Source organism: Danaus plexippus, chromosome 15 (genome assembly GCF_018135715.1).
Source record: "Danaus plexippus chromosome 15, MEX_DaPlex, whole genome shotgun sequence".
In the NCBI taxonomy this organism is placed as follows: Eukaryota; Metazoa; Arthropoda; class Insecta; order Lepidoptera; family Nymphalidae; genus Danaus; species Danaus plexippus.
This window is the reverse complement of record NC_083547.1, coordinates 2,596,382-2,608,770: the sequence shown is the minus strand read 5'-3', so window position 1 is coordinate 2,608,770 and position 12,389 is coordinate 2,596,382. Positions and strand designations below refer to the sequence as shown.

Genomic DNA, 12,389 nt, shown 5'->3' with positions numbered 1-12,389 from the left:
CGTAAGAAAATATTTCCAGGGTTGCATCGACCACTTTACAAATCACATACGCGACAATCTTATAATATTAGCCGCCGTCGGAGTCGGTATGTCAGTTATACCGATCTTCGGCTTCTTCTTCTCGTGTATTCTTTACGTAAGAATCAAACACGTGATTGACTGACCCCGGCCTCAGCCTGCGGCTTCAAAGAACAGCAAGGTGTTCGATAAACCGGCAGGTGACACAACTAAACGTCCCACACCCAAGAACCCGCAACGAGGCTGCAAACCCCAACGACCACAGAGTAAAAGAAGCGTACGAACTCCTTGCCCCCTACATTCTAACCCCGAAAAGGAAAAGAAAACCATATCCACTATCAGTGATAATGTCAGTATTTAATCTGTTATAGTAGCCGTCACCTAACTTGGCGTAAGACGATAGATGCACAGAAAGCGATTTTTAGATGTCATAGTATGATCGTGCTTGTGATTGAATGTTTCTCCCGAGTACACTTGCGAGCACTTAAAATGTTTTTGTTATTGATACCCATCAAAAGTTATCACATTTTGTTGCACTAAGTGTACATAAGCAAACTTGCCACTTCGCAAAAATTGCCAAGTTACGTGCCGGCTACTACACCGGCACATTTGACACTGACAATGACATTAAGACCCATGTATACCATAGACATAAATAATAGACTAATCTACGGACCTTATATATTAGCATGTAACAACTTTTTAACTAGTACTTATATTTATTCGAAGACCTTGTTTTAACAACGAGTTCAACATTGTTGCTGATTTGGTGTAACAATTTGTTTTACTAAAGTAAATAAATTTTAAACTTATACAAGAAAATTATATAAAATTTTTATGTTTGTGTTACAATCGATTTTAACATTAATTTTACTTTCTTAAGCTTAACTTAAAAATATATATTTCAGGATGACCGTTTAGGAGATTTTTTTTACTGTTAAAGTATTAAATAAATTATATCTTTTATATTAAATTTATTTTTTTACTATCAACTTTTATTTTTGTGCCTTCTTATCTCTCTTAACATTACTCATTTATTATTTTTTATTTATATATAAAGGTTCAGTCTGTGTCTATGGTAATACATACAGCTCTCAGATATTTGATTTTTGACATAATGAAAATGAAGTGTATTTTAATTTTTCTGCAAAGTTGTATCCATGTTATCAAAGGGTGACTGAAGATCTGTATAATAATCTCTTAACTGATAAATTGTTCGTGTTCAAAATGTTACAATACATTAAGTTTTATAATTGTTTGAATGTAGCGTATCTTAGAAAACGTGGCCGAATTTATATATATACTTAATGTATTAAGTGTGAAATGGTTATGATATTCTATAAGTTTATATTCGTGATATAAATATAAATTAATCAACTAGCAAAAGATTTAACTAAATTTTTACTAAGACAGCACTCCGCTAACATATTTACATATTTCTTGTTTCTTTAAATGTACTTCAGAACATTGCTACCCTAAAACTTCACTGTTTCTTTAAAATACATCAAAATAATTATTCCGTACAATTGTATTAAATAAAAAAACTACTTTAACAATTAAAAAAAAATAATCTTACCCAGACTTATTCGAAATTTGCCATTAACTTAACATATTATGTACTTCATTCATGTATCTGGCAACTCTCAGAAATTATAGCCTTTTACTTACATTTACGTTTTTTTAAAAACCCTCATAGTGAACTTTGTTTATATATATATATTCATACACACATGATATATATATGAAATACACAACATTATTGCACATCAATAGGTACCTAATTAGAATCTGAGTACAATAAATCAAGCACATTTTATGTAAAAAAAAAAGTGCAGTATGTTGTACCACGTACAATTTGTACAGAAATTTGTATATTCAGTGTTTCCTGTAATTAAAAATTATATTAAAACTGATGTTAATTAAAACACTAATTAGAAATGTTATTTAGAAAGAAACAATGAGGAAACCTAATTAATAATAAGATTGTATTTAGCTGTACATGTTGTTTTAATAATAAAATTAGTCAGAATATCTCCTAATATTGTAACCAAAGTTAAAAAGTGCCTTATTAATGTAAGATATTAAAAATATTAATTTTTAATTTATTTATTTTTTCTTTAATATTAACAATTAATGTATATGATTTAGAATAAAATTAATTAAATTTATTTAAAAAAGTTATATATTTGCTTGTACTTAAAACATTAGACCATTGTATTGAATTTTTTTAAATTTAAACACAATCGTTACTATATGGAACATATTGGAAGTACCCAGCATGAAAATATTATGTTATCTGTTAATGAATAAAAATAATCTTGTTACCGTCCGACGTTATACCAGATTTAGTTTTTTAAAAATAGGTTCAGACTTCAGGTTAACCTGAAAAAATTTAATGTTATATTTTCTAGAACATTCAGAACAATCAAATAGTTAAATATTGCGTTCATCTAAAGTTGAACTTTTTATTATGTTTCAAACTTGCTTATAGTTGATTTGGAAATAAAATTATTTTAAAATATATGTGTTGGGTTTTTTTTTGTATTCTTTATTGCGTGTTAACTCTAACTAAACAGTAACCATCGCATTGCAAGATTTTTCGTTCCTGAATGTTTCTATGAATTCCAATATTATTAACTTCACCTTAAACCAGTCTATAAGGTGGACGATGACGCCCCCTTATGTTCGCTACAGGCCTATGGGGTTGTAAGAGACCTAGAAAAAATGTAGGTATGTTATATTATGTGGGTCTGCGTCTTATTTAGCTTGCATAAGTTATAGGGGTCTTTGTGTAGTTGAAGGACGATAAAAATTAATTTATTCTCAAAGTGTGCGATAGACAAAATAAATTTGGGAACCCCTACCTTTAACTATTACCATGATATATATATCAGATTAATGAATTTTTATGCTTAAATTTTTTTAATAAATTCCGTCTTTATTGTTCATCACAAATTCGAATAATATATCAGAATTAAAATACTCTCTCATTGATATACAGGTTCTATTTAGATTCCGGCTAGAGACGTTTGACGTCATGCAATCCAGCAATGGTCTCTAATTTATGGCAATTTGACATCTTCTCAGCCAATTAATTTATCCTCGACTCGCCTGTACCAGCGAGTTATAGTCAAAGTTAGGAGAAATTTAAAAGTGTGTGACACTTAAAAAGTTCGTAAAAAGCAAATCATTTATTATTTTAGCTATTATAGAGATATAGTCAAGCGAATAGACATTGTAAAGAGACGTTATTTAATACATATAAACCCATTACTCACCATTTTAAATGTTGACCAAAAAGATGGTCAGAGAATATTAACTTTTGAAAATCTTAAAAAAAACTTTTTAAAAAAATAATATGGGGTTTAGTGAGGACTCAAAGCCGAATTTTTTATATTTATCGATACTTTTGACTTTGAATTTATTAAACAAATAAGTTACAAAACAAATTTTTGTTTTTAGAAATTCTTTTGTTACAAACGCTGAAATAGTGTATCAGCTAAACTGAAAAACAGCTCGAAACTCAAACAACTTTCTGATTACTTTGAATTTTATGAACATTGAAAGTCATGGTTTCTCTGTTTCAATAAAATATGTGCTATTGTAACGATTCATACTGTAAATAACTTGGACAACACAAGGAATTACAAGTTTGGAAGAAGAAAAAAAATGTTAGAAAATATTATTAAGGTATTAACGGCCAAGAGAAACTTAAAATAACGGAACAACTTCGAAGTTAAAAAGTCTCAAGTACTGATTACACTAACAAGTCAAATACCTCTCGTATAAAAATATTAATGAGGAATAGAACCTAAACTTACAAATTATTCACAAAGTACAGTTAAAAATCGTTTTATTAAATACAATTTTTTTTTTACTTTTTTTATGCCCCGGTTGTTGATATTCGACATCGTTTTTTAATCAATATTGTTATGAATTTTTATAGCTGTGTTGCGAAAACAAAACATCACGTCAGATAAAAAAAAATACGAAGCTGATCTTTACTTTACCGCCACCAAAAGAACACGGTTATCTTTATAGACAGCAAGGGAAAGAGTAGAGACAGATTCCTTATAGACAGAGACAGGAAGGACAAGGTTCCTAACTTTTCAGAATTTAAATTACCTTAAGTCAATAAGTAATAGAACTTAGCAATTCTTCAGTCATTAGATATGTTAGAGACTAACCAAAATTAGCCCATTTTCGTTTAACACGCTTTTCTTGTAAAAAACACTTGATTATTTTAAGATCAAAAAAATATTTAAATATTTACAAGGCCAGTTGTTAATAAGGACATTACACTCTGGTCAGAATATTACAAAAAAAAATATTCTTATTCTTTAATATACTTTCACAATCAATACGTTTCAAATCATTAATATAAACACGAAAAAATGTCTGTGAACTCATCAAAGAGACGAGCTTACAGTAATCATATTACATTAGTAAATTCCTAAGTATATACTACAATTTAATTTGGATTGATACAAAATTACGATCTTCATATTTGATCTTCATGTTTGATTTTCATTGAAGTATTTTACGTGTTTAAATATTGACTATAGGAATGACTGTTGAAACTTGTTTTATAGCCATATGAATATTCGCAAAAGTCGCCATACGGTAGTTCATTTGAGAGCAAGATCCTCTAGCGAACGCTGTGTCACTAGGAAGCAAATCTAACATAATGGAGTGCAAAATAGAGACTTACTTCAAAATATTATTTCTACTGAACTTTATTATAAACTGTTGCGCATATTCGAATAATGCACAGGTTTATGGAAGTATCGACGTTCATTTTAATGGAAACGTACCGAACAACAAGCCGATATCGCAAGATTACCACTATTCATCGGGAAAACCAGAGAGCTATTTACCAATATCACTATCAGAAAACTTTTATTCTCAACCAAATCTTTATCCGTCAAGGCAAGGGTCGAATGACGAAGTTGTCTTAGTGATAGTTGAAGAATCGATGCATAACAATGCTAATGACAATTTACTAAGACCATTCTACAATGGCAATGAACAAGGTAATTACCAACACAACGGAAATAGTCACGAATATAAATATAACGACCACAGTGGCTACATTCAGAATAACGGAGAGAATACTAAACCCGGATATTATGGACAAAACCAAAACATACCATTAGTTTATAACCATAACCCCGGATATGTAGTTAATCCATTAATGATTGGCCAAGAAATACCGAATTCTTGGAACGATTACAACAAGGAAAATGTTGAAGTTAATTATATTTACTATCAAAACATGAACAAGAATAATGTCAAGCCTACAGCGTTCACAACAGAACCAACACCGGTTACAACAGCACCAGTGACCACAACAGAATATGTAATGAAATTAACCACAAAGAAACCTGACGATGGACCGTCAGGACTGGCGCCAGGTCACCATGAGTACATTTATACTGGAGATAAAATATACATAGGAGGAGCACCGACCAAAGACACGGAACAGAAACCTTCAGATAACGATGAAGAAGATTTTAAAATAGATGTAAGGTTTAATAAAGATCCATTGAATTGACTTGAGTATTAGTACTTACTATATACTACATATACATAGTATTTAAAAACTAACATTACTTCCACAACCGTTTTTATCTAGTATTCATTATATATTATGAAGGAAGCACAAATCTATATGACCTCCAGGATTATTTTGCAGAAAAATTGTATAAAAATGTGGTAAAAATATTTGTAAAGAATACTATCTTATCATAAACTGACGGTGCAATTAAAATTATTTTTTTATATCTTTTTGAAAAGAGCACATTAGGAGAACGGTGTTTTAAACTTAAATTAACATATTTATTGACTTAAATATTAATTTCTGAGTATGAGTGAGTATGAGTGAGTGTGTGTATATAAATTATTTTTATGAACAACAGCACGAGGCAATTTGAATTGCGTCCCCTAAACACTAATTACAAGTTTTCTTAATTTCATTTTTTTTTTTACTACTACTACTACTGTAATTTTGTTTCTGTTCTAGATATAATTTATTCTAATTTTAAATAAACAAAAGGCTAAACCTTTTTCGTTACTTTAATTTCTTCTTGTTAGTTTGCACCAATGTTTCTACTGTATGAAAATAATTTTAGATGCTTTTGCTATGTTAGAATTAATGAGCACGAAATAAATATTGAATACCAAAAAGATGTATAACATACATTTCGTTTTATTTAATAATAAATAAAGCTAAAAAATTGGCATTCACGTAATTTGAATTAATACCAAGTCGCATTACGTTCATAGTCGTGAAAAATGTTCTTTACAATTGGAGATTGTAGTCGAACACAAAGTTTAAATTTATGAAAAGTTTAGATTGGTTCTCCTTAAAAAAAAATACAAAGAAACCTCCCATGTTTATACGTGAACTGTAGATAACCATCCGCATGTCTTACGACATAAAACAAAAACATTCAATTAGGTTCTTGACATCCGAAGTTTTTGGTTTTTACCCATTGAAACTGGTTTTTTTTTTATTACGTATATATATTAATAAATGCTGTTTGTTTCGTCAGTTGATTGCAGTATCGAGACGTATCGTGTTGTTGTGTTATCAGACTTTATTATTAAGTGGCAAGATGAAAGCTATATATAATGTGTTATTGCTATTAATGATAGTTATCAAGTGTAATGGATATAAGGGAAATTCCAATGATTATAAATACAATAATGATATAGGAGCAAATCGTGAATCACAAAACCAACCACAACTACAGCCAGGAGCGCCTCAGGATCAATCAAATCACCCTCCAGGGCCACCTCCTCATCATCATCATGATCATCACCATTATCACCAAGGGCAACCACCACATCATCGTCCACCCGGACCACCACCACATCATCATCCAAAAGGGCCACCACCACATCATCATCCACCAGGGCCACCACCACATCATCGTCCACCAGGGCCGCCACCACATCATAATCCACCAGGGCCACCTCCTCATCATCATCCACCAGGGCCACCTCCTCATCATCATCCACCAGGGCCACCTCCTCATCATCATCCACCAGGGCCACCTCCTCATCATCATCCACAAGGACCTCCACATCATCATCATCCACCGGGGCCACCACACCATCATCATCCACCTGGACCACCACCACATCATCATTCATCAGAGTATGATGAAACGCCAAATGGAATCAATGGACATGACTCTCACAACTACCAAGGAAAACCTCATCCATATGAATATAACAACTACAACAATGTAAACTCAACAAATTATAATAGCCATGATCAAAACATGAACACGAACAATGTCAAGCCTACAGCGTTCACAACAGAACCGACACCGGCTACAACAGCACCAGTGACCACAACAGAATATGTAATGAAATTAACCACAAAGAAACCTGATGATGGACCGTCAGGACTGGCGCCAGGTCACCATGAGTACATTTATACTGGAGATAAAATATACATAGAAGGAGCACCGACCAAAGACACGGAACAGAAACCTTCAGATGGCGATGAAAATTACGAATTAGACGTCAGATTTAAGGATTGAAAATATATTTGGTTTTAAGAATTTTTTTAAAGGGCAAATTTAAGTGTCAAATAAATGTTATATTACTATTATCTGCATACAACGGTATTTTATTTACCTATATATTTTATTTTCATATACATATATACTTATTTATTATTATTATTATATTATTATGTATATATATATATACATATATATATATATATATAGTCTGTAAAATCACGATGTAAATACTACTTAAATTATTTTTGTGTTGTAATTGTGACCAATTTTTCGTACCCGTTACTTGAAAATAATTTTAAATTTCCTTGATTAGAAGAAAACGGCGAATGTTTTCAAAAATCTCTTATCCGGCTTTGTGTTTGTCTGTTACAAGGATATTGATTTTATTTATTGGTACTTGTTCATTTCTTTACTTCCGAAGCAAGTCTATCCTCATTATATTATTATCTCATTGCCTGTTTTGTTACTAGCTTGCTGGACTGTTCGTTAAATAAAAAAAAAAAAATTAAATTAATTCTAAATTTAAACTTTTCAAAAATACATTATTATTTGACATTTTGTTTGTTTCCTTATTATATTTTCTTTTACCCTCACGTATTAACATTATTATGATGCAATTAATATATTGCACTGATTTTGAATTTAAATTAATCAGAGAACTAATATTTTGACGTTTATTAATAAATTAAAAGTTAGTTTATTCGTTTGCATGCGATGTTAGTTGAAAATTGATTGAGGCGATATACAGTCATCTCACACATAATGCATACTGTTTTAAATAATACCTACTTGTATAAGTAAACATTTATGGCTGAAATAATTACATCATTTTGTTTCGGATTAAATAGGCTTTAAGATATTATATATGTTAAATATATTCTATTATTAAGAAGATCTATTTTAACAATTATAAACAAATAAAAATCTTAAATAAAAAAAACATCAATGAACATTATTGGCAAATACTTTTCTTACTTGCTAGGGAGACTGTATAAATAAATGAAAATAATCACAATGGTAGATATAAGTAAGGTGGCCAAACCTAAATTGGATCATGCGATCCAAGCCATATCTAACCTCTGCATAAGCAAAATCTAAAACATTCTAGTAGTGTATGGATAGTGTTGGGCAGCTATGGATTTGTTAGGAAACTGTAGAGACTTGTGGCCCTCAAAATATGCCGCTCGTCAAAAGTTCCAGCTTTAGCTGCAGACATAGAATTTTATCAGTAAGGTTCATTAAAGTAAACTGAAAAATAAATAACTCATATTCACGTGCTGGGCAGAACTGTTGTATTACGAAGGGCTGATCCATGAATAGCGACTTTCCCGGCTATTCCAATGACCACCATTGGCCATCCTCGATAGCAACGGAGAGTCTTAAAGATGATTTCAGAGCTTCCGATGGACGGAAAGCGATGTCGGGACAGTTTTAGACACTTCACATACTCTATCATTTCATCCATCATTAGTGTTCCAGACTGTTGAACATTGTCCTGGTAACGACGTAGTAAAGTTTTAAGTGTTTCAATGTAGGTAACATTAGGCGCGTGCTTCAGTAGCGTAACGATTTTTCAACTTGGTGTTTCGTATAAACGCGCAAACTTAAACTATATGTCTTTAAGAAATTTTAATTATTCTCATCAATAATTACCTACTTCATTCTCGAACTATGAGCGTAGTTGTTAGTCATGAACATACCAATAAGGAGACTCGGAGAAATACGTGCTGAACTAATTTTAATTTTATTCATAAAACAATTAAATTCTATCTCACGCTTGATAATAAGTTTGTTTAAACATTTACAATTATAACAATTTTATTTAATTGAATCGAAGATTCTCAATTATAATTCCGTCAGAATCCTTATTTATTTTCGCTTAAATATTCATCGTATTCATTTATGAGATTCAAAAAGAAGGAAAAAACATGCAACCAATTAAATATAAAAGCTTTGCTAGAGTAACTTCAAAATCCAATACGTACACTTTAAAAAAAAAGTTTTACGAATACCCACTTTAGGAAGCGATTTTAAAACGCCGACTGTTTTGCTTGTGTCATAATTACATATCGTTCAAGAAAAGTGCCTTATATTTTAATATCTCAACGTATGTGATATTTTCTACGGTGATTTGCGTATCAAATATACGGTGTAAAACAATTTAATAAAAAAAATGAAGGTTAAATCATTTAGTATCATTTGTATTTTTCTGTTCCGATCAGCTGAATCGCAAGTTATGCGACCGCCCGTGTTGGTAAATAACAATTTTTATTTGCGTCCAAACTCGTTCATGAACCATCCCACAGGAGCATTAAACCCTAGCCAGGATATAAATAGAAAGAATTTGATATCGAGTCTCCCTTACCAGTTCCCATACAACCGGTTTAACGAAAGAATAACCCCCTACAATTCCGCACTCATACAACAAATAAATAATGAAATGATAAACAAATTGATAGCCATGAGATACAGGCCGAACATGTCTCATGTACAAAGAGATATGCGAGATAAAATTTTGAATGAAGCAGATATATCTAAAACAAAGAAGTGTTTGAAAAAACCTATTATACCGGGAAAACCGAGGAAACGCAAAGACCGTTGAAAGTGCATCCAAATCATTCATCCATTGCAACAACAGAAACCCAAGAATTATTTCCGGTAAACCAAACAATCCGTTATGATAAAGAGAACCTCACAAATTCTCTTAATGAAATTTTCCAAAATGAAGAAGGAGCCAAGCCTGTTGACATCCAGGAAAGTCCCACAAGCGAAAACAATAGTGAAGATATCGATATCAGAGGAGGTTTTGATTAATGTGCATCGTTAATTAATACTTATCTTATAAATAAATCATGTATAACGCTGTCCCAGTGAATTACTATACAAATTCTATTTTATTTTGACTGTATAACTTAAAGCACAAATTTTAAAGAACGCTCTTGTAATATATATATATTGATTTTTTGAAATTAGAATATGAAGAATGATTTAAAATTATCACGTAGTATTATTATCAACATGAGAGAATAATATTCAATTGATAAATTTTTTATCTAAAAACATTAACATTGTTGACGATTTCTATTAAATTATTTAAAATTAAAAATTCAATGACATTGTTAGACGTTCGGTTGGTCTGTTATTAATAATTATCTTCAGATCATCATGCATAGTTATTATGAAGAACTGGTTTCCTATATACATACATGTATATAATTAAAGATGAGGCGAATCAGTTGACCGCACGATCTACTCGCTATACATTGTGTCAGTGAAGAACAAATATAAAGTGCAAAATGGACGTGAAACTGAAATTATTTTTATTTTTGACGATCTTTGTCAACTGTAACGGACATTTGAGTGTATTGAAGGACATCATACATACAGCTCACGATCGTGTTCATGATACGGCTAAGTCAATTCTGGGAGGGTTCAATTTCGATTTTCACATCGGCGGGCATCACAGAACACCAAAACCGCCACAAAATTACCCTCCACCAGAATCTGGTGATAAAACCGTCATAGTTGTAGTCGAAAACCCATCGCATCAGGGGTCTCATGATAATGGATTTAGACCGACAAATAATAATAATGGACAAGGACCTCAATACAACGGGAACCGACCTAATAATAATTATCATAACGGCTATAATAATGGAAACCATCAAAATAACGGAGGCAACACTTATAACGACCCCCGCCATCAACCTGGATATAATGGACCAAACCAAAACTCACCGGGTTATAATAATGGTAACGACAACGGATATAATAATCCGAACCAGAAAGATCAAAATTACAACAACCCAGGGACACCTAACTATGGAAATAACAACAACGCACATATAAACCCTAATTATAACCAAAATGTATATCCTAATAATAATCCGAACCAAAAAGATCAAAATTACAACAACCCAGGGACACCTGACTATGGAAATAACCAAAATGTATATCCTAATAATAATCACAATTCATCACCAAGTAATCCTACGTCCAGACCTACAGAATACACTCCAGCAACGTCGCTGTCAACAGAAAGACCCAACCAACAGACGACCAAAAAGCCTGACAATGATTCTCCGTTCTTTGTACCACTAAACCCTGATGGTATATATATACTGGGGACAAAATATACACGGGAGCCCCAAAAAGAGAAGTTGATTCTAAGCCAGCAGAGAATAATGACGAGTTTCAAATAGATATAAGATTAAAAGACGAATAAGTTTATATTACATGTCAAATAAACGTAAACTCGAATGTTGTTTTTAATTTGATGCAGGAAATCAAAGCATTAATTTTTTTTCAAATGTGTGTCTAACCAGTTTTACCCTAATTTATAACTTATATCGTTTCTCCGATGTCAAAGTTTATCTTATCATTGTATGTTGTGAATATAAGTTAATACGTAAATATAAATGTGCCATAATTATTGCAAAAATTATCAATTAAGCTTTTAAATAGAAACGTAAAATTAATATATAATAAGATATAATTATTGAGGTCTACATCCGGGATTTTTACGTTAAGTAAATTGTCATTTAACCTTTGTCATTTAATTGTCATTTGATATGTCATAAAAAATATCAACACAAAAAAAATATGAACCGGTACTCAAACTTTACTTGAGGAAAATTGCAACTTATAAAGTAATTAGTGTTTATTATACAACGCAGATAATGTTAGCTTCCAGAACTAAATGTTGTTTTTAACCTACACCGGTGTTGTATGACGATTTGATTTTAAATTAGACATCCAAATTGTATATGTTAGTGTTGAATAGAATTGTCGGTTTGTTAAAAAAAGCAGAACTTTTTATAAACTATTCAAAAT

General features: G+C 31.3%; 4 protein-coding genes and 1 long non-coding RNA gene across 5 annotated transcripts in view; 4 read left to right on the top strand and 1 right to left on the bottom strand.

The window, feature by feature from the left end:
- The window catches only part of LOC116766156 (CD151 antigen-like), a 164,145-nt gene extending 161,604 nt beyond the window's left edge, over positions 1-2,541 (top strand). The window contains exon 9 of the mRNA XM_032655879.2: positions 20-2,541. Within this exon, the coding sequence (XP_032511770.2) occupies positions 20-163 (144 nt within the window). The 3' untranslated portion in view covers positions 164-2,541. The remainder of the gene's footprint in view (positions 1-19) is intronic.
- Positions 2,383-3,927, bottom strand: LOC133319261 (uncharacterized). The gene is made up of 2 exons (XR_009752939.1): positions 3,840-3,927; positions 2,383-2,733 (listed from the first exon to the last, which is right to left on the bottom strand). It is a non-coding gene; the product is annotated as an uncharacterized LOC133319261 (long non-coding RNA).
- A 778-nt stretch (positions 3,928-4,705) lies between these two features.
- On the top strand, positions 4,706-5,572 carry LOC116766401 (putative uncharacterized protein DDB_G0282499). Its single transcript, XM_061522896.1, has one exon. The coding sequence runs from the start codon at positions 4,706-4,708 to the stop codon at positions 5,570-5,572; it is 867 nt and encodes a 288-aa protein (XP_061378880.1).
- Positions 5,573-6,563: 991 nt separating this feature from the next.
- Positions 6,564-7,653, top strand: LOC133319247 (uncharacterized histidine-rich protein DDB_G0274557-like). Its single transcript, XM_061522963.1, has one exon. It carries the CDS (start codon positions 6,636-6,638, stop codon positions 7,569-7,571), a length of 936 nt encoding a protein of 311 aa, XP_061378947.1. The 5' UTR covers positions 6,564-6,635; the 3' UTR covers positions 7,572-7,653.
- Positions 7,654-10,777: 3,124 nt separating this feature from the next.
- LOC116766402 (GATA zinc finger domain-containing protein 14-like) lies at positions 10,778-11,816 on the top strand. The gene is given in 2 exon segments (XM_061522904.1): positions 10,778-11,665; positions 11,668-11,816. Coding segments are annotated over 2 exon segments (927 nt in total). The 5' UTR covers positions 10,778-10,852; the 3' UTR covers positions 11,782-11,816.
- The last annotated feature ends 573 nt before the right edge of the window (positions 11,817-12,389 follow it).

Coding starts and splice junctions, on each gene's coding strand:
- LOC116766401 (XM_061522896.1), top strand. CDS start 4,706: ATGGAGTGCAAAATAGAGACTTACTTCAAAATATTATTTCTACTGAAC.
- LOC133319247 (XM_061522963.1), top strand. CDS start 6,636: ATGAAAGCTATATATAATGTGTTATTGCTATTAATGATAGTTATCAAG.